The 22,624-nt window shown below is 32.1% G+C and overlaps 1 protein-coding gene and 2 long non-coding RNA genes across 3 annotated transcripts; 2 read left to right on the forward strand and 1 right to left on the reverse strand.

Annotated features, from left to right (window-relative positions):
* Positions 1 to 460: 460 nt before the first annotated feature.
* LOC125492039 (uncharacterized) lies at positions 461 to 2,678 on the forward strand. Its single transcript, XR_007268491.2, has 3 exons — positions 461 to 1,031; positions 1,572 to 1,789; positions 2,267 to 2,678. It is a non-coding gene; the product is annotated as an uncharacterized LOC125492039 (long non-coding RNA).
* Positions 2,679 to 2,917: 239 nt separating this feature from the next.
* LOC130592210 (uncharacterized) lies at positions 2,918 to 4,213 on the reverse strand. The gene is made up of 2 exons (XR_008970464.1): positions 3,349 to 4,213; positions 2,918 to 3,207 (listed from the first exon to the last, which is right to left on the reverse strand). It is a non-coding gene; the product is annotated as an uncharacterized LOC130592210 (long non-coding RNA).
* A 4,212-nt stretch (positions 4,214 to 8,425) lies between these two features.
* LOC104908690 (beta-amyrin synthase) lies at positions 8,426 to 22,104 on the forward strand. The gene is made up of 18 exons (XM_048647956.2): positions 8,426 to 8,937; positions 11,140 to 11,325; positions 11,437 to 11,526; positions 12,071 to 12,268; positions 12,798 to 12,882; positions 13,356 to 13,522; positions 13,637 to 13,828; positions 14,399 to 14,512; positions 17,630 to 17,752; positions 17,873 to 17,995; positions 18,530 to 18,628; positions 19,613 to 19,669; positions 19,758 to 19,804; positions 19,915 to 20,058; positions 20,171 to 20,348; positions 21,357 to 21,434; positions 21,611 to 21,694; positions 21,813 to 22,104. Exons 1-18 carry the CDS (start codon positions 8,737 to 8,739, stop codon positions 21,939 to 21,941), a joined length of 2,295 nt encoding a protein of 764 aa, XP_048503913.1. The 5' UTR covers positions 8,426 to 8,736; the 3' UTR covers positions 21,942 to 22,104.
* The last annotated feature ends 520 nt before the right edge of the window (positions 22,105 to 22,624 follow it).

The following is a 22,624-nucleotide window of genomic DNA, read 5'->3' on the forward strand; positions in this document are numbered from 1 at the left end:
AAAGAAATAATGGACTAACTGAAAAAAAATGAAGACTACCTGAAAAAAATGAAGACTACCTGAAAAAAAATTAAGACTAACTGAAAAAAAATTGGAACCACCTGAAAGTCGTCCGACCAAAGATTATGGTCGGACTGGACGAGTCCGACACAATACGTTCTCATTAAAAAAACACTTATGAAACTCCAACATTTACACACGTGTCAAGATCCTTTTTATATTTACTAAAAAACAGAGTTCCTCTTTGTAAAGAAACAATTAATCTCGACGTACAATGATTGATGTAATGGCCGGGACCAGATATTGAAAATGAATTTGGTCGGAAGATATGGGCTCGAGGAGAACGAGGGTGATTCTCAAATGGGAATTCCACCATAAATGATTAGTGGCCGTGATTTCCCTAAATGAGAAAATTTTGACTCTCTCCATACACTTTCTTTTGTTTTTTTTAAAAAATTCAATGAGTTTTGAGAAAAAAAAAGTAGGATCGAATTTAAATTTTTATTATAGAAGGGAAGGAGAATGAGAATAACGTACGTTTCTAGAAATATTAAACTATCCTTAATGATCTTACAGCTCGTCTTGCAAGAGACCGCCTAATTATAACATTATAATTAGGCAGGCCCAAGTCCAAACAATATGAGTAATCAGGCCATATTGCAATTTTTTTTTTAAAAAAACAAAACAGCTTGCATTTCTCTTTCCTCTCTCTCCTCTATCTTCACTCTTCATTCTCTTCAATGGTGGAATCTTCCCGCCAAGGGAAATTCTCCATAGCAGCTCCATCATCACCTTCTCCGATTACGATTATCCGATTACAATGATGTCGAATTTCAACGAGAGAAGCTCCGAAATTTGACGACTGCACTGATTCGTCCACCATTGACGTTTCTCTACAACTTCAAAACCTTCCATTAGAAGATTCTCTCTCCAAGTTCTACTCCAATGTTCTACCTCACACAATTAACGCTTGTTATGGCGATTTTCCGATCACTTCCTGCCCTAGCCATGGCGAGTTTCAAATTTCAGAGGTTAATTTTGAATCTTGACTTTTTATTGCGTGAATTTTTGTGTGTTTACCTCTTTGATTCTATCATTAAATTTTAGATTTGCAGTGTTAATTTAGTGCGTGAATTATCTCTAATTGTTCTTGGAGTTAAGAACGGCGAACGATGTGAGATTGTATGTACGCATTGATTTTGGAGGCTATATTGATATTCTTGAAGGTCTAAGCTCTGTTTGAACGGCGAACGACGAATTATCTCTGTTTGAAGTTCTAAGCTCTATTTGAAATTGTTACAGGCATTTAGTACCCACTTTAACTCATTTAGTAACCAGTTTAGGTTTATTTGTGACCGACCACTTTAACTCAATTCTCCATCAGTTCAGTGAGAAGTTTCAAATTCAATTACTTACTGCTTTCCTAATTCTTCTATAAGGCTAAACAAGTTCTCATTGCAAGATATTGCTCTCCTATTTGAAAGATGCATAATTTTCCCTGTTATACAATGAAACCTACATTTTGCTAGCCTGTTATAAAAATAGAAGTGGCGTGTGCATTTGTTTTGCAGAATGCTTTGCTCGAATTCCATAGGGTTGTAAATATAAAAGAACGGGTAGTTTCTGGTACTATATACTATATTACTCTTGAGGCAACTGATGGTGAAAAGAAGAAGGTTTACGAAGCGAAAGTGTGGGTTAAGCCATGGATGAACTTCAAGGAAGTGCAGGATTTCAAGTATGTGGGGTGATGTCAACGCTCCGGCAGAGGGCTGCAACATCTAGCTAGGTATACACTTTCATGTTCCTCTAAAAATGAGACTGCCCCTTGACCTGATTCTTGGTCTGTTGTTTAGAATTTGTTCTGTTTGAAGTTCTAAGCTCTGTTTGAAACTGTTACAGGCATGAAGTATCCACTTTAACTCATTTAGTAACCAGTTTAGGTTTATTTGTGACCACACTAGCTCAATTCTCCATTCGTTTAGTGAGAAGTTTCAAATTCAATTATTACTTATTGATTTCCTAATTCGTCTATAAGGCTAAACAAGTTCCCATTAGAACATACTGCTCTCCTAATGAATTGTCATTTGGGTTCTTGTTATATGAAAGATGCTTAATTTTCTGGCAGTTTGTTTCATCAAGTAACTAGTTTACTTCCTTATGTGACCAGTTTAAGTTCTTTGGTAGCCAGTTTATTTTTTTGTAAGCATTTTAAATCATTTGGTTTTCACTGTAAATGAATTTGATGTATAATTTGATTCCACAGGCACAAAAACAACAATCTCAAATTCCCATCAAGTAAGCAGATGAAGCTAATCAAGCATTTTGCAAGAGATCGAAAAGACACCAAGGCGTACCCAACACAGCCACTGTAGTTCTGCAAAATCATCTCCCACGAAGCAAAACTCTCATGTGAAGGAATCCGAACCAACAACTAGATCCTCTCCAAGAAAGTAGTTTGAACAAAAACATTTTGGTTACTAACAATGATGATTAATTAGTTTTGAACAAAAGTAGAACTTTGTGTAATTAGTAAAAGTACAAACAAAACAATTACCAATTGTTATTTTGCAAAATTATGATAAGTGATACACAACTTTAGGTTCTAATCACAAGTTATGTTGATCAATAAGTTTTATGTTCTTAAGTGACTGTTATATGTCAATTAGAGGCCATGATATACCAATTAGTCACTATTTCATGCTGACTTTAGATTTCTTCAAATTAGAGACTACTTTAATCCATTTGATGCTTGTTCAAATTAGTCACCTATTCATTTAATTTGCTGATTACTTTAATTTAAAAAACACAAAGATGAACATAAGTGACTATTTAAATTCATTTGGTACCTAATTTAAGCTAATTGGTGCCCACTTTAATATATCCACTGAATATTTAAGCTGAGAAACTTCAAATGTGAAATGGAAAGAATCAAATGTATTTATTAACATAATCACGAACAAATGTCACTCCAATTACATGTGTGAATTCCTAAATGTAAAAAAATAATAAGTGACCAACAATAACCATTGTGTCACCAACATAAATCATCATGTGACCACTATAATCATTCAAACGATACAACAATCTAGTATTCTTTAACTTCGTTTCATGCTCAGGTGATGGAGAATCATAAAACTTTTGACGTTGTTTGTCACGCCCTGGTGAATGAGTGTCATTACGTTGGTGATACTGTCGTGGTGGTGACTACAAAAAAAAAAAAATAGATTTAGAAAAAAAAACAATGCAATGCAGTACAATGGAACAGAGCAACTCAAAATCAGATGAAAAATTCGAAAATCATAGACGAAAAACAGAGGATTTAACAAAAATATAATTCGAAATTACCTTAGGACTATTGATTGCAAGTAATCAAGTTTCACCTTCTCATATCTCTCATCAACAAACGACTAAAAATCAGAGATGGAAAATTACAAGCAAGTTGATGATGATTCGAAATCAGCAAATAATCACTACTCCACAAAACCACTCCACAAAATTTAATCCAAGATATTTAATTCAAGTGTCCAGAGTATAAGAATCAACAAAACCACTCCAAAAGATTCTCAAAAATTAAACAAATCATCATTACAAATACAACATTATGGACAAAATGCAGGATCAAAATCACACATATTTCAACTACTTAAATGATCACAATTCCATAAAATCTCCACGAATGAAAGAATTCAACTCGCAAATTAACAATTCCATAAAGAATTCAACTCGCAAATCAAATGTTCATCTAAAAAAACTGAAATTAACAAACAAATGTTACTAAAATTGCGTCATTAGGAAGTAACTGAAACTCGATATTCAATAGCTCAAGAAACAGAGATAAGAAAAAAAAACAGCATCATCATTCAACACATTTGCTCAAATTCACGATAAGAAACAAAAAAAGAGAACAACAAAAATCAGCAAAAATGCAAAAGAAACTCACCGGAGCATCAAAAAGAAACGCAACAATCTTCTTTTGAAGATGCAATTGGTTGGTTTGGGGATTCGAACACGGGAAAGGTGACCTATGAGATGTTCCATGCCGTCCACCATGCTTGATTATCAATGGAAGAAAGGAGAGGGAAATACATAGGAGAGAGAAAATGAGAATTAGTGAGTTTTTTTTGTTGCCCTAAACTAATAGCAAATGAGCAGAGAGAATTAAAAAGACGTTGGGTTAAATGAAAATGGTTGTGGTTGGGCTTCCATATTAGAATTGGGCCTGGGCTGCCTACTTTTAATATTATAATTAGGCAGCCTAGCCTAATAATTAGTGATGATCTTATGGAATGAAAAAACAAATTACAAAGGAAAACAATTTAATAACCCCTTCTAATTTCAACTTGTTATTCTAAACAAGTTAAAAATAGCATATGCATCATATACTTCAATCAAAAAATTAAATGGACAAAATATCTTAACTATTTTTTTATTTATAAGAAAAGATGGTATATATGACGTCCATATGAAAAGGTTGAAAAATACTCACTATCTTTAATACTCTTTAATTCAGTATCAACTTATTATGTCTATCCTCTTTGTTCCAAATTCATTTTAAAAAAATAATATTAAAAGTCATTCAGAATCTTTGTTGGTTTTTTACATTAGCGAATTAATAAATTTAAATTCATCTAACTATTAGTCTGATATATTTTATGTGATAATAACTATAATTAGAATGTAGTGCATATTAGAACAACAAGTTTTGAAATTAACTTATGCATTGCGTGCATATAAGCCTAGTATTATAAATTTCAGGGCGATTTGGTTAGCTAGACGTATGTAATACCATACTCTGTAAAGTCAATGTTGACTTACATCCCAAAATATGAGAATGATTACCTAGATAACTTTCTCCAATATGGATAAGTAGAACTTGAAAAGTCAGTGTTATTGTTATTGGCTTATTGCCAATCAATCTCTTTTAAGCTCCTTTATACATATGTCTTGTGTATTCTTAGTATGGATAAGTAGAACTTTTAAAAACTTGTTTATCTTTTTCTATTCCATATGCTTTTCGTTCTGTCCCTAATTCCATTTATTGAGTCATAATTTTATACAAATATATTAAAAGACCTTCTCATCAAAAGAACGGTGTCACGTGTCACGTGGCACTCTTCTCAAACTTCTAATACACATGTTTAGGGCTGGCAATGATGCGAGTCGAGTTCGAGTTTGACTACACTCGACTCGAACTCGAAAACTCATACTCAAACTCGACTCGACTCGAAAACTCGCGAGTTTCAAATTTTCAAGCTCGAACTCGAATTCGAAACCTAAACTCGAGCTCGAACTCGAGCTCAAACTCGAACTCGTTTCAAGCTTGAACTCGAACTCGTTTCAAGCTCGAACTCGAACTCGTTTCAAGCTCGAACTCGAACTCGTTTCATGCTTTTTGGTCATTTTATATAGTTCTATTTTTTATAGAAGAAATTTTTTGCTTTGCTTTTTGGTCATTTTATACACTGTTTTTTCATTTTTTTTAAAAAAAGAAAAGTACAAGTATTTTTTATAGAAAAAAATAAAGTTAAAATTTCTTAAAAAAATTAAAAGTATATATATAAAATTTTATCAAGTATCTCACGAGTTTCTTGAGTCGAGTATTGAGTTGCTCGACTCGACTCGACTCGACTCGACTCGTTAACCTGTCGAGTCGAGTTCAAGCTGAAGTCAAGCTCACTCGAGTCGAGCTTTGATCGAGCTTTGACCGAGCCGAGTTCGAGTAGCTCGCGAGCTGTCTCAACTCATTGTCAGCCCTACACATGTTTATAATCTCATCTAAAATTTTTTAACAATAATGTGTAGTTACTAGGATTCAAACACAAGACATTTAAAACGAAATATGAGTATTTAATCACTAATCCACTATAATTTTGATACTTAATGTTTCAAAGTAAAACATAATAAAGTCTTATAATTAATTATATGTAATTATAAAGACATAGACGAACTTTTTGATTTTTAACACTTTTATCAAGTAATAACATTCTTTTATCTAATTCCATTGAATTGTTAATTTTATCCCAACTTCTAAGAAGTTTTTTTAAACAACTTATCATATCACAACTAGTTATTAGGCCCGGGCTATGCCTCGGGTAAGAAAAAATTTCATTTATTAATATAATACTTTATGATAATAACTATAAATACAACTTAGCCTAGTGGTTAAGACTGTAGTACATGTACTTGAGGTCTCGGTATCAAACCCTATACTATGCAATTTCTTTAATAACATTAACTAATTACAACACATATTTTTAATTTTGTGGAAACATGGATCATTAAGATATGTTAGATGAGATGGTGATTCTTTGAAAATCCTTACGTAAGGTCAAAGGTTCAAGCCCAGACTTCAGCATATTTATTTTTTAAATAATGACTACTTGACTTTGTTGGTTAACAGACACGTGGCAAAATTCTAGTGCGTGGCAGGAGGAGAGTGCCACGTGGCGCATCGACGTTGTTACGCACGCCTTTCAATATATATGTATAGATGTCCATTTTTCAATTTCGCATTAGGCAAAATATAATTGATGAAAAGTTAATAAAATCAATTATGAAATTTATGTATAATACTATATTTGATAATTATAATTTATAACAGACTCGAGTCAAAATACTAGTTATATTTGACAATCCGCTTTAACCTAGCCTTAGGACAAAAATTTAGGCTACAAATTGCTTTTTCCACCTAACTAAAAATGCTATGGAATCTAATTAAAATTCGAAACTTCAAGACATTGCTGTAACATGAAAAAATAATTTCTAATAATAGAACTTTGAAAAGAATCAGGTGGTTGGATGCAATATTGCTATAGCTAATAATTGTGCAAATTAATAGGTGCACACATTCGTGGAAAGAAAATGAGAGAAGGAAGAGAGAGTAAATGTCGACACTTGAGGGTGGTTGATATGTAAGAATAATTATGCAGAATACTTCTTCTATATTTGAAGGACGTATTTGGTAAGAGTAGTAGTGGTGGACTGGTGGTAACTGTTAGAGGTTAGTGTGTAGATGTTAGCTATTAGCCGCCAGCTGTCAAAATAACTAGTCAAAAATTCAAACAAAACTTTAATATCTCCTCTCCATGCATTCTGAAATAAGTGATACACCTCTCTAAAAAAACTCTCACATAAAAGAGAGATGTGTTCGACTTATTTCAGAATGGATGAAGTATATAAATTTTGAAATCCTATTTCATATTCCCTTCACCAAACCCATTAAATACTACCCCAAATGCTACAAATGACAAATACTACTTTTACCATTAAAAGTTACTTATATCACTATCTAACCAAATACTCCTATTTTTTTAATTTGTGATTTTACTGAGTCAAAACACTAAAAGCTACCTTAAAGCTTGCTATGAACAGACCCTAATACTCCATCTATTTCTTTTTATTCTTCCTAATTTAAAATCTTGACATTATTTACAATTAAGATAATCTTCTAAGACCCCGTTCTTTTGGACTTATCTTCAGTTCAGTTCAATTCAACTTTCTTCAGCTCAAATCAATTCAGCTCAAAGATTTTATTATTATTCTTATATTTAATATTACTATTATTATTATTATTATTATTATTATTATTATTATTATTATTATTATTATTATTATTATTATTATTTCAATCCATTTCAGTTTAGTTCGTTTCATTTCAGTTTCAAGCAGTCCAAAAGAACGGGACCTAAATTTTTTGCAATATGTAAGAAAAAAATATAGTCATTTGGGGGTATTTAATCAAATGCTCAATGAGTACTTTGTTAATGTACAATCATTATATTTACTAATATGCACTTAAAGATGTTTAAGGTCAAAGAAGTACTACATAGACAAAGGCACCACTATCAAAACAAAAAGAACAAACAGAAACGGAGGGTGTACTTGCAACGTTATTTTTTGCTTTAAGAAGTTCTCTATGGCTTGCAACATTATTTTTTTTTGGCAATGAGTACGTCTTGGGTGTAACATGTTACACCATAATTTATTGTATAATTACATGCATAATGACATATACTCCAACAAGAATGACATGGACTATACAAATAATGAATAATTTATTTCTAGTCATTTGAGAACTTTTTAATTACAAAAGAAACGATAGTTTATGAGTTGTTACGCCATAAATTATTGACACCCAAGAATTTGTGTTTTGGCAATATATAAGTATAATTTTAATTTTTAAGACAATATCTAAATTATAATTTAAGGGCAGCATGTAACTACCCACAATATTTTTCACGATAAGAAATCAATAATGTTGATTGGTCTTCAATTCATGGCAACGAGGGACGCGAGGAGCACGAGATATTTAGATCACGTACCATAAGGGCCACATCAAAGCACACTACGTTGTTTCGTTCGTTCTTTCTTCTAATATAGTAGTAGTTTACTACTATTTCTTAATTATATATTCATATTGCTATTGGACCATCACCAAGACACCAACCTAACTTCTATAGTAAAACTCCCTAATTTATAAGTTATATACATGTTGTAATTTTTAGTACTATATATAAACACGCATAAATTAAAATCTTCAAACCTCTCTCTTCCATACTCTGAGCAAAAGAAAACAAAAACTTGCTAATTTTAATGCATAGTAGTTTGTGCTGATCAATAAGCCATACTGTCAACTTGTTTGATCTAACTGCACATAAATAAAGAGCTAGTGCAATATTTGGTCAGGCAATTTTATCCACGTACTACTAGTGTAGTAGTCACTTAGATCAAAAAATGTGGAGGTTGAAAGTAGGAGAAGGTGCAAATGACCCTTATTTATACAGTACTAATAACTTTGTTGGGCGTCAAACTTGGGAGTTTGATCCCAACTATGGCACTCCAGAAGCTATTGAAGAGGTGGAACAAGCTCGACGTAACTTTTATGATAATCGTTTCAAAGTTAAGCCTTGTGGTGATCTCCTATGGCGTCTTCAGGTTCTTTTTTCGACCTCATTTCGCTTTTATTTGTTGTTTGTAACTAGTATTTAGTAACGAGCGAGATTATTTATACTGAGTTGTTGTTGTCGCTAAAATTAAATTCGAGTTTTATGAAAAAATAGATATGAACAAGATTTTGTGTTTAGCTGGTTTATTATTGTAATGAAGGATAATAATATTCATATTTTCTTAACAAAGAGCTCATAATTTATTTTAGAAAATATATTTCTTTTAACATAATGTGCATATTTTTCCATGAAAATAATTATTTCTTATAGAATATGAATTTTTGCATTTGACTTTCCTCCTATAAGCTAGGGTGAGAAGCATAAAGAAATTAAGCTAAGTTTTCTTTTAGATATTATTTATCCAACTATGAAAAATTATGCTTAGTTTTCTAACCTGCTATACATTGGTGAAAGATCAATAGATTATGATTTCTATTGATTGAGATAAATTTTAAAAAGGTATAATTAGGTCCTATACTTCTATATATTCTTTCACCTAAATGTAGATTAGTAAGGAAAATTACATATATATTTTTTTTAATTGTTACACTTTTCTTTTCTGACCATTTTCATTTAATTGTTACATGACTTTCATATTTTTCGTATATACGTTTTACTCTTTTCTACATCATAAACTCCACAATTCATTTTAATAATCCACTTAAAATTTTTCACCTACCTTATTTTTCTATTTATCTAAACACTTTTTTATTTGGTACAGTTACATATATCTTCTTTGCACCATCATTTATGAGTCATATATAACGAAAAACAAAGTTATGCGGGATTTTGTTAGTTTCGTCTTAACATTATTTTCTAAATATCAACTTTTTATAAAATTTATTTGTTTATGATAAAAAATGTTGGTAGTCAATGTTCGACATTGACAAGTGTAAAAGGCAAATATATAGATTAGAAAGATTTAAATTTACAAGATATAAACAATTCAATATAACTAGTACTTTCCTAGTGAGGCTAGTTTCCTATAGTTCTAGAAGTATGCTTATGTTGCATTTTTAGGAGTAGTCTTAGGGCCTGTCCTCTCCGGCATAAAACAGCTGAACTGAACTGAACTGAACTGAACTGAATTGAACTGAACTGAACTGAACTGAACTGAACTAAAATGAATAGTGATATGTGAGAGTAAAAGTATTGTCAAGAGCTGAACTGAACTGGTGTGAACTGAACTGAATTGAACTGAAAATAAGCTGGGGAGAATAGGTCTTAGATGATTAATAAATTAAGGAAATCATAGATTACCAAATTTTACTACAAAGTAAAAAAAGAAAAAAAAACAAAAAAAAAAAAAACAATGTGTAGTTAGGGCCGGATTGACAAGTTGACCGAGAATAAGACGAGATACAACTTACAATCCCCTCGAGCACCTCGTGGGCACATCACCATAACAGTTCATCCTCAGCTACCTAATATCAAACAGATATAATAAAGATTTTATACTCCACAAAAGATCATATTGTTTGTTTTGACGCTCTCAGTTTATGGGTTTATCGGAGAAGAGTTTGATCATATATAAATTTCACAAAATTCCAATCTTAACCATTTAATTAATAAATGGGGTATTTTATCAATTTTATATGTTAGTCATTTTTTTTTCAATGTGGGACAATTAATTTCAATTTGCATGTGAATTCTAGTCTTTGTCTTACCAAAGAATCATATCCCAAGATGATACAGTGTTGACGAGCAAAATATAAATTTCAATAACTATGGTTATGTTTCAATCAATCGATAGAATTCAACTTTAGTTAATACTTCCTCTATTCTTTTTAATTACTGCATCTACATTTTTTACACATATCAATGCAAAACTTTAAGGAGTAATATGTCTAATTTTGTATTTGTAAAAATTATAAAAACTACATATTAATAAAAATACTTATTAAAATGAATCTAACAAAATTACAAATGACTATTTTTTTGTTCACGTATAAATCACAAACGATGGTCAAAGTGAAATTTGTGAATAGTATAAAATGTTAAAATGTAACAATTAAAAAGAAACATGTTAGTTTTCATCATATGTCGATATCAGTTACGCATAAATTTTTTTCAAAAATAGAATTAGCCAAAAAATCAATTTTTTATCACTATGTGTAAATTGTAAGAATCAATTTATAATTTTTTGGCATAGTAATCCAGTTATTGACATTATTATTTAATTGATACACAGTTTCTAAGAGAGAAAAACTTCAAGCAAACAATACCTCAAGTTAAGGTTGGTGATGAAGAGGAGATCACATATGAAACTGCAACGACGACGTTGAAAAGAGCTGTGAATTTCTTTACAGCCTTACAGTCTGAACATGGCCATTGGCCTGCTGAAATTGCTGGCCCTCAATTTTTCCTTCCTCCCTTGGTTAGTAATCTCTTTTAGTTATATATTTCATCTTTTTTATCTATATATATGTATTACTTTATATTAATCTTATACATTTGACTAACATAATACTCATGTAATTTCATGCAGGTTTTTTGCTTATACATTACAGGACATCTAAATTCTGTTTTTGGACCAGAACATCGTAGAGAAATTCTTCGCAGCATTTACTATCATCAGGTTAATATCATATTTCAACAGCCTACAAAATTCACATTCCGGATACAAATCACAAATGCATATAATGTATTTGGTATCTGTTGTGCATATGTGAGTTGTCCCACATCGGAGAAAAAAGAGAGAAAGTATCACAATATAAACTAGAGGATCTACTCCTATTATTACCAATTGGTTTTATTATGAAACTTCCTTTGGGCTTGAATGTGGACCGAACTCACTTCTGTATTGTTTTGTCCAAACTCATTTTCTTTGAAGAAAGAGGAGAGGAAGTTATGAACAATTTTTTTTTAATAATTATTGTGTCCCAAAATTTGTATACCTTGTCTAAAGTTGAAAATCTCTTATACAACTAAAAGAAACTCAAAATTAACTCGAAATGAATCTAGATCCAATTGTTTGGACAAAAAGGAGAGCGGCAAATAATTGATAGCTTAATTATATAATCGTGAGACAAAAGATTTGAGCTCAAAAAATTGACGTTCTTATCAAGTAATTATGTGAAGTATTTATTATGAGACCTTATTTTATTGGTTTGTTACAACAGAATGAAGATGGAGGTTGGGGATTGCATATTGAAGGACATAGCACAATGTTTTGTACGGCACTTAATTACATTTGCCTGCGAATGCTTGGAATTGGACCAGATGAAGGTGATGACAATGCGTGCCCTAGAGCTCGTAAATGGATACTTGATCATGGTAGCGTTACTCATATCCCTTCTTGGGGAAAAACTTGGCTCTCTGTAAGTCATTCATCAAACTATTTTACTTTACTCTTAAGTGCTCGTTTGGTTGAATGTAGGGAGTGCAAATTCTTTGGAATAATATCTTCCCATGTAATTGTATTTCCTATGAATTGTTAGATGTTGTTTGGTGATTCAAGGGAAATGAAAATTCCCATGGGAATTCCCACTTGCCTAGGTCCCCTAGGTATATAACTTCCTCCATTTTGTGGGAGGTAGAATTTCTTAGGAATTTCTACTTCCCATGAATTTGTTAACCAAACAACACCAAAAAATATCAATTCCGAGAAATTCTAACTTCCTATGTTAAATAATTTTAACCAAACAATGTGGCTAAACACCAAACATCTTAGCATCCAACAAGAGACGGAAGCATGAATAGGGCCCACGCAAGTTAAAATGCCAAATTTCCTACACCTCTCTTGTTGGGTGACAAACTGTTTGGTGTGAGACCTTTTTTCTCATCGTATCATGAAACAAATTTGTTCACTTATATGATTTAATTTGTTTCATTTACAAACTACTTCAGATACTTGGTTTGTTTGATTGGTCTGGAAGTAATCCAATGCCGCCTGAATTCTGGATCATACCTTCTTTTCTTCCTATGCATCCAGGTATTAAATCGCTTACTTCGTTTGCTTTTTCCTGATCTTCTGCTCCTAATCTTTGACTTTTCACTATTTGCATACTCTACTTTAATCATATTTTTCAACAGATGTATAATATCAATGGTATTTCGACAAATGTGTAATATCAATGTTATCATACAATAGTTGAATTTGCCTCTACGTGTATTTTCTAAATATCACAATATTATAATTTGTAAGTAATAGGTAATAATGAAAGTTCTAATAGTCGAAGTTGTGCAACGACTAATGTGCAAGTCAAAATGAAGCATCTATTCAAAAATAAAAGGGGTATGATGTTATGGTCAAATTAAAGTTGGTGAAGTTTAACTCAGATGTAGCAAACAATTAGGGACACAAAGAGATCAGTATATAGCAAGTAAAGTTTAGTCTATCACAACAATGACTACAAAAAATAATCCTACCTGAAAATGTTGTACTAACAATGTGATCTTGTGCAGCAAAAATGTGGTGTTACTGTCGAATGGTTTATATGCCAATGTCATACTTGTATGGGAAGAGGTTTGTAGCTCCAATCACCCCTCTCATTGAACAACTTCGAGAGGAACTCTACGACGAACCTTATCAGCAAATTAGTTGGAAGAAAGTTCGTCATTTGTGTGCACCGGTAAGCTAAGATATACTTGTAATTAACTTAGGTTACCAATTCTCAATGTGATCTTAATTCTTAAGTTATTGATTACAACTTACACTAATCAATATGATGCTACATGTTCAACAGGAGGATCTTTACTATCCTCATCCATTAATCCAAGATTTAATGTGGGATACTCTTTACATCTTTACGGAGCCTTTCCTTACTCGTTGGCCTCTAAACAAGTTGATTCGGAAGAAAGCTTTGGAGGTTACAATGAAGCACATACATTATGAAGACGAAAACAGTCGATACATAACCATTGGATGTGTGGAAAAGGTAATGATCGACAGGGACGATCCGTCTCAAAATATAGTTCCTGGTTTTTGCACGGTCTTCAATACGTACATTTGACCTACGATATCTTCTATTTCAACTAGTAAAAAATATAAAAAGTTGATATTATGAATGTACACATTGAGACAAATCTAACAAGACCCCAAAATGAGTATGTTTTTTCAATACAATAATGAAAATATTTGCTCAAAGTTATAAAATTTGACTTCCAAAATAAAAATAAGAACTATATTCTAAGACGAAGAGAGTATATATTGTCGGTAACATTCTTTAAATTAGAGGTGACCAAAAGGTCATGATTGATAAGATGAAATTATTCTTGACTTATAATTTCTATATCCTCGCTTCTAATTACCTAGACACGGTTTTTTGTTGCTCTCTATCTCTTTCCTTATACCATGAATATTTTAATTATTAAATTATTTTGTATCCAAATGTTACAACTTTTAAAGCAGTGGAGGTATATGTTTGAATAGGAAGTCAAAATGATTATAATATTATTAGCACCAAAAGATTTGTATTGACTTTTTTTTTTTAAATACAATTATACAGGTTTTGTGTATGTTGGCGTGCTGGGTGGAAGATCCTAATGGGGATCATTTCAAAAAACATCTTGCTAGAGTCGCTGATTACATATGGATTGCGGAAGATGGGTTGAAAATGCAGGTAATTTAATTTTCTAGCTAATTTCAAAAAAAAAAATATTTCTAGCTTGGGTTATACATTTGTCAGTTCTTCAACATTATCACATCATTCACATATATTAGAGTAATATTTTATGTACACGTGGGAATTCTATTAGTATTAAGTCTATATTATAACACTGTAAATTGTCATAGTTAACCTAATCAGGCTAACACAATTCATTCCACACACATGTACAACATATATTTAGACATCGAGTACCACTGTTAATTTCCTTTGTTCAACAATTTACATGTTATATGGTAAGAGAACATAATGAACTTAAAACTAGTCATCATACGTATATTAATTATATATTTATTTTAAAACCTAGCAACATAATTTGTTAGGAAATCGGTGTTGTAGTTTGATTAATGCGGAACAGAAAATCAATGAAATAATGAAGGTGAGAAAACTATAAAGATGAACAAACAAATAACACAAGGATTTACGTGGTTCAGTCAAATTTGACCTACATCCACAGGTGGGGGATTAGAGCTTCTTCACTATAATGGAGAAAATCAGAGAGAATAATACAAGGAGTCCTAAATCTAGAGGCTAAAAGTGTTTCATAAGTTGTGTTAATAATAATGAACACTAAGAGCCCTTTTATAATCATAAGGAACCCGTACAAACCCTAAAAGATAACCTAAAACGAAAAAGATCGGAAAAACGCGTTCAGCGCCCAAAATCGCGCACCGCCCGATTGGGTCGGGCCAAAACCGCCCGATCGGGCCCGGGACAAAACTGCTTCGTCAGTTTTTCGTAAAACAGCCATAACTTTCTCGTTTCTTATCGAAATTGGGCATATGACCTATCGTTGGAAAGCTCTTTGAACAAGCTATCACCTCCAATTTGAATCACATCAAAATCATTTATAGATTGAGAGATATGTGCATTCAAAGTTAGCCTTATGCCATTCACTAGATTTCAAGTCATATTTAACAATCTCCACCTTGACTTGAAACCAATCAAACAAGGTAACTCCACCTTGAACCAAGAAGTGATGCTCAACAACAACAAAAACACCATAGAACCTCCACCTTAAACAAAATTTCATAAACCTACCCATTGTAGGCAATCCAGAACGGACATCTTCTATAACTTGTGTACCGATGCGTCTTCGAACACAAAATCCGTATACAACACCTACATGGCCTAGATCGAGAGTATAAAGTCACCAACGCTAGCATGCTTCATCAAATTGACCAAACTCTCTTCAAACACTTCTTCATCTCAACAACAAACTCAAAACAATTCTAGAAACTGAATGACAACGATAATTTCTAAATTGCAATAGTACTTAATAATACAAAAGTACCAAATTTGAGATAAGAAATAGCATAACTAGAACAAAATCTAATGCATAACCAAGATTGTTACTTTATTACAAACTTAAAAACAATCTATCATAGACTCCAAAAAGAAAAAATCCACACGGTTTCTCGTTTTACCAAGAGATCTCAAGAGGGCACCAAACATAACGAGATCGTAGAAACCGCAGCCCCAAATCTTGTAACCCTAAAGTGCAAGATCATCATCAGATACGTCGGCAATATTTGCAGATCGATCCTCATTGGACCTTTCTCCATTTTTCTTCTTTAATTTCCAACACTCAGATTTAATATGACCCTTCACATGACAATAGTTACAGATTTTGCCTGAATTCTTTCCACCATGAGCAACCAAAGCATTTGTGTGAGCAGAATTATTATATTTATTAACCAATTTATTGTCAATTAAATCTCTCTGAGTTAAGGCCTCCTTAACATCCTGCAAACTCAAATCATCTTTACCATATAATAAGGTATCTCGAAAGTGCTCATACGAAGGTGGTAAAGAACACAACAACCTAATAGCCATATCCTCATCATCGATCTCAACATCGATGTTTTGCAAATCCATAATTATAGAGAAGAATTCATCTAAATGAGAATCAAGCGGTTTACCTTCTACTAGACGAAGATCATGAAGTCTAGATTTTAGTAGTAGACGGTTGGTCACAGACTTTGTCATATAGAGTGACTCCAACTTCAACCACAAACCCGCAGCAGTTGTCTCTTTGGCAACCTCTCTCAAAACTTCATTAGAAAGACTTAAATGAATCGCTGAAAGTGCCTTCAAATCTATCTCCTCCCACTTCTCATCCGTCATACCCGAAGGCTTTTTGGATGCACCTTCTAGAGCCTTGTGACAACCACTTTGAACCAGGATGGCTTTCATCTTTAATTGCCATAGGCCAAAATTTACTTGCCTATCAAATTTCTCAATATCGAATTTCATTGACATAATAAAAAAAAAAAAAAATCAAACTTTTTCTATAAACACCTAAGACCTTAAACAGCCAGGCTCTTGATACCAATTTGTTAGGAAATCGGTGTTGTAGTTTGATTAATGCGGAACAGAAAATCAATGAAATAATGAAGGTGAGAAAACTATAAAGATGAACAAACAAATAACACAAGGATTTACGTGGTTCAGTCAAATTTGACCTACATCCACAGGTGGGGGATTAGAGCTTCTTCACTATAATGGAGAAAATCAGAGAGAATAATACAAGGAGTCCTAAATCTAGAGGCTAAAAGTGTTTCATAAGTTGTGTTAATAATAATGAACACTAAGAGCCCTTTTATAATCATAAGGAACCCGTACAAACCCTAAAAGATAACCTAAAAACGAAAAAGATCGGAAAAACGCGTTCAGCGCCCAAAATCGCGCACCGCCCGATTGGGTCGGGCCAAAACCGCCCGATCGGGCCCGGGACAAAACTGCTTCGTCAGTTTTTCGTAAAACAGCCATAACTTTCTCGTTTCTTATCGAAATTGGGCATATGACCTATCGTTGGAAAGCTCTTTGAACAAGCTATCACCTCCAATTTGAATCACATCAAAATCATTTATAGATTGAGAGATATGTGCATTCAAAGTTAGCCTTATGCCATTCACTAGATTTCAAGTCATATTTAACATAATTAAAACTCGAAAATATTGACTACCATAATCTTGTTTTAGTTTTTCTTATAAAATACAAAAAACAATAACGAACATTCCGTAGAGTTATGAATGATGGTGAACTTATTACTCTGATATTGAAATGCAGAGTTTTGGAAGTCAAGAATGGGATTGTGGATTTTCCGTGCAAGCATTGCTAGCTTCAAATCTTAGTCTCGACGAAATTGGCCCTGCTCTTAAAAAAGGCCACTTCTTCATTAAAGAGTCACAGGTACTAATTAATATCTTCGTAATCAAGTGAGAGTTCAATAGTAGAGCTTTCGCTTGTTAGTTCAGCCAAAATTATTGTCATGCATATGTAATCCTAAATTGATGTTGGCTATAAAATTAGGTGAAGGACAATCCATCCGGTGACTTCAAAAGTATGCACCGTCACATATCAAAGGGATCATGGACTTTCTCCGATCAAGATCATGGTTGGCAAGTCTCTGATTGCACTGCTGAAGGCCTTAAGGTAACTAACCAAACAACAACGCTCCGTTTCGTTTTAAATGCAATAAGGCTCCATTTGGTAGGGCGTAAAACGTTTTTCTGAAAAACAGTTTTCCTCTATTTTCAGTTTTACATTGTTGGCAAAAGAGTGTAAAACCATTTTTTCTTGGGGTAAAATTACTCTCCCAATGATGGAAAACCATTTTCCTTTCAAGATAAAGGGAAAACTATTTTCTTTATCTCTCTTGTACACTCCTCTTACTACCTCCTTACTTCCCCTTTCATTTTTCTTTCATTTCATCATTTTTCTTACATCAAACCAGATAACGGAAAACAAATTTTGGAATTGTGTTTTCCATGAAATTCATTTTACACTGAAAATGTTTTACGCCCTATCAAACGAAGCCTAAATGAGTATTATTTGTGAGATTTAAAATATTCATTTGTTGCATCTAAAACGAAACAAATGAAGTATACAAGTTAACCATTTATTTATCTCCAAAAAAATAAAGTTAACCTTTTAATTGACTAGGGTTTCTTATTTGATCTTCTCTAGTGTTGCTTAATCTTATCAACAATGCCACCGGAAATTGTTGGAGAAAAGATGGACCCTGAGCGCCTTTTTGATTCTGTCAATGTCTTACTTTCTCTACAGGTAAATAGTCCTACTTCATAATTGAGATACAATTTAGTTTCATATTGGTTATAAGTTATTATAAACGTATGTTCTATCCAACTTATTTTCAGTTCAGTTCAGTTCAGTTCAGTTGTTTTATGCCGAAGAGAACAAGTCCTAAGTTTATCACCATAATATAATGTAAAACTATATAATACCATATTGCAACAAAAAAAAACCATTATTTCCATATCATCTTTAATTTTCCGACGTTCTAGTTTAAATCAGATGCCAAAAAGAAAACCTAAATACAAAAGTACATTGCTTGAAACTGATATGGCATGAATTCTTTTCTCGTCCTTATTATTTTTGCACTTATAATAATAAGATCGATAAGTCATTTGTCGAAGCAACAATTATATCCTATTTTCTATTATTTTAAATCAAATTCATTTGAATCGAAATATTCGAAATAAACAAATAAAAAAGTAAGTGGATCTAACCTATCGAATCATGAATTATATATATAACTGTTAGAGTTTGTCTTTTAAGAGACCGCCTACTTTTAAATTAAAATTAGGCAATGGTGAGCCCAATATTAAAAAGAGAATTAGCACAACAGTGATTAAGTTAATTTTTTTAGGTGACAAGTTTAATTAATTCACTAACTAAGTCTACTTTTATATTAAAACTAGTTATTAGGCCCGGGCTATGCCCCGGGTAAGAAACAATTTTATTTATTAATAATACTTTATGATAGTATCACTAAATACAACTTAGCCTAGTGGTTAAAACTTTAGTATATGTACTTGAGGTCTTGGGATCAAACCCTATACTATGCAATTTCTTAAAATTTTTATTGTACATGGATTACATGAACCAAAAACTCTCTAGGGAGAGCGCCACGTGGCACAATTTCTTGTTTTCGCACGCCTTTTAATATATTTGTATAGATTAGACCGTTTTTTAATAATTTTTGTACCCGCTAATTTAATATTCAAATTTGATGTCATCTATGTTCAGAGTAACAAAGGGGGGCTAGCTGCGTGGGAGCCAGCAGGGGCTCAAGAATGGCTGGAGGTGAGTAATTAAATTAAGTAATAGTTATCTTAACTAATTTTATCACTAAAAAAAGAGCTTGATACATTTTTTTTTGTACAATCTTCAGCTTCTTAACCCAACAGAATTCTTTGAAGACATCGTTGTTGAGCATGAGTAAGTAAAATCTTTTAATTAAAACTTCTGATATTAAAAAGTTGTAATAAAATCATAATTATTTTAAATAAGTACACTTACTAACAGATTTGTTATGCGATATACTATAGGTATGTAGAGTGTACAGGTTCAGCAATTCAAGCTTTAGTATTGTTCAAGAAGTTATACCCAGGCCACAGAAAAAAAGAGATCGAAAATTTCATAACAAATGCAGTCAAGTTTCTTGAGAACACTCAATATCCTAATGGAGGATGGTATGTTATTACTTATACTATAAGTTACCAATTATTATTTGTGCATGCTAATTATTCTCCACACTTGTACACGGATGAGTAGCGTACGTAAGTTTTGCATTCTTGCATGTAGGTATGGAAATTGGGGGATTTGCTTCATATATGGGACATGGTTTGCGCTTGGAGGGCTAGCAGCAGCTGGCAAAACTTACTACAATTGTGCTGCTATTAGGAAGGGTGTCGAATTTTTGCTCACAACACAAAAGGAAGATGGTGGTTGGGGTGAGAGCTACATTTCATGTCCAAATAAGGTAATAACTTACTCTTATACTCCCTCTGCTTTTATTTATTTGCTACATCTTTCAAAAAGGGTTGCTTTTTTTTTATTTGCTACATTTTCTTATTAGGAGAGTTGGCCCACCAAAAAGTAATAGTATTATATTTGTTTCCCCTCTTCTTCCACCAAAAAGTACTACTTTTTCCCCTTTTCCCACCCTATTTAATGCTAAAAGGGTCAAAAAGTACACTAAAAAAAGAATGAAAATGACATCTCATAAATTCTTGTGTAAACCAATATGTAGCAAATAAATAAAAGCGGAAGGAGTACATTACTTACCTCTAGAAAAAAGTTAATCTCGCAATTAGGTTATTTTTTTAGTGTAAAAGTAATTCATTGATGATATAGTTATATGATATTTACAATAAATTCAAAACTAGTAAATACATATATAATAATTCTGATCAAATAAAATTCTAAATTAGAAAGACCATGAGATTTGACACTTCTATATATCCTCTTTCACATCGTTGTTTTATACAACCTTTCACAAGCTAAGGGGTAGTCTGAATCCTCTATAATTCTAAAAAAAAACTCTACAAGTTGGAGTTTGACCAATATCAATTATTGAATAAACCCTACTATTTTTCTCATCAAAATCCACCCCCTTTTTTTTCCTTCTCACCATAGTCATCAATATGAACTCTTAATTTTAAAATGTAAGATTTAAATACAATTCTATCTTGTAATGTTTTATTAAAACTGTAAAAACTTCGGACTCCTTTTGAACATTAGTTTTTATTAGTAGGAGAAATCATGCATGATTTTGTAAATAACAGAAATATGTTTAAAGATTCCGTCAACAAAAATTCTAAGACAAATAGAAATTTATGTTGTCGTATTAAACTTAAGTGGAGTATACTTTTATTAGATTATAGTCAATGTTAGTATGTTTTGATCGTTATATCTAAATATGACCTATTTGTTAGGAAACATACGCATAAACTTTTGTTAATCAATCATTTGTGATGGATCCACACAGGAATTTGTGCCACTAAAGGGAAAGTCGAACCTTGTTCAAACTGGATGGGCTTTGATGGGTCTACTTCATGGTGGCCAAGTAAAACTCTACCTTATACTCATTTACTCAGTTACTTGTTGTATAATAACATACTTACCTAATATTATAAGGAAATTATACTCGCTTTCTTATGTACTCTAATATGTTGTGTTTGATGATTAAATGATTTGCTTCCCAATTTATATCTAAATCAAATTTGAACAAATCATGATCAGGTGGAGAGGGACCTCACTCCTCTACGTCGTGCAGCAAAGCTTTTGATCAATTCACAACTAGAAAATGGTGATTTCCCTCAGCAGGTAATTAATTAATTAACCTCCCACAAAAAAAGTTGATTTAAAAATGTTATGTATTTCAAAAGATAGTACTATATGAGTATCTGTTTATTTACTTCATTTATCCTTATGGTAAAAACAGGAAATTACAGGAGTATTCATGAAGAATTGCATGTTACATTATCCAATGTATAGGAATATCTATCCACTTTGGGCACTTGCAGAATACAGGAAGCGTGTACCATTATCTTCTTCTATGAGTTCAGTCTAAATAAAAAGTTTATATCTTATTAGCAAGCTAGAAATATTACAATACTTTTTTCATTTCATAGTTTCCAATAATTTTGATTTTAGGGTTGTAATCATGTAAAGTTGTCCTTTTGAATAAGATGCATAAGTTTAAAAGAATAAATAAAGTACCTTATGTTTTAATATTCAGCAATGTTGCTCTAAGATTGTAGAATTATTTCGAGGGAGCCATTGGCTCATATAATTCACAACATATATCAAGAGTACAAAGTATATCTAAGTATCTAACCACTACAACTACATGACTCTAAATAGGGCGTTTCGTACAATTTAGAGCCTTTGTGCTTAATTAAATTATGAGTTCTCAAAGGCTAACAAATATTTTTGTGCTTTTCATATCCAAAATCATATTTCTATCTTTTTGTAACATGATCCAATAGTTTCTAGAACAATAAGGAAGCAAATCATAAAATTTGTGATTAAGAAAAGCGAGAAAAGATGAGTTATCAAAGAAGCTTCATTTTCTAGCAGATTAGCAACGTTATAGAACACTCTCAAAATTCCAAAAATTGTAAAACCAATTAAACCAGGGAAGCTTCACTAAAAAAAACAACACCAACAAATTCATGATTAAAATATATGAAATTAGCAACACCTCCAAATATTCAACAAAATGAGAATAAATTTGTCTTACTAACAAAAAAG

Source organism: Beta vulgaris, chromosome 7 (assembly GCF_026745355.1).
Source record: "Beta vulgaris subsp. vulgaris cultivar EL10 chromosome 7, EL10.2, whole genome shotgun sequence".
Classification (NCBI taxonomy): Eukaryota; Viridiplantae; Streptophyta; class Magnoliopsida; order Caryophyllales; family Amaranthaceae; genus Beta; species Beta vulgaris.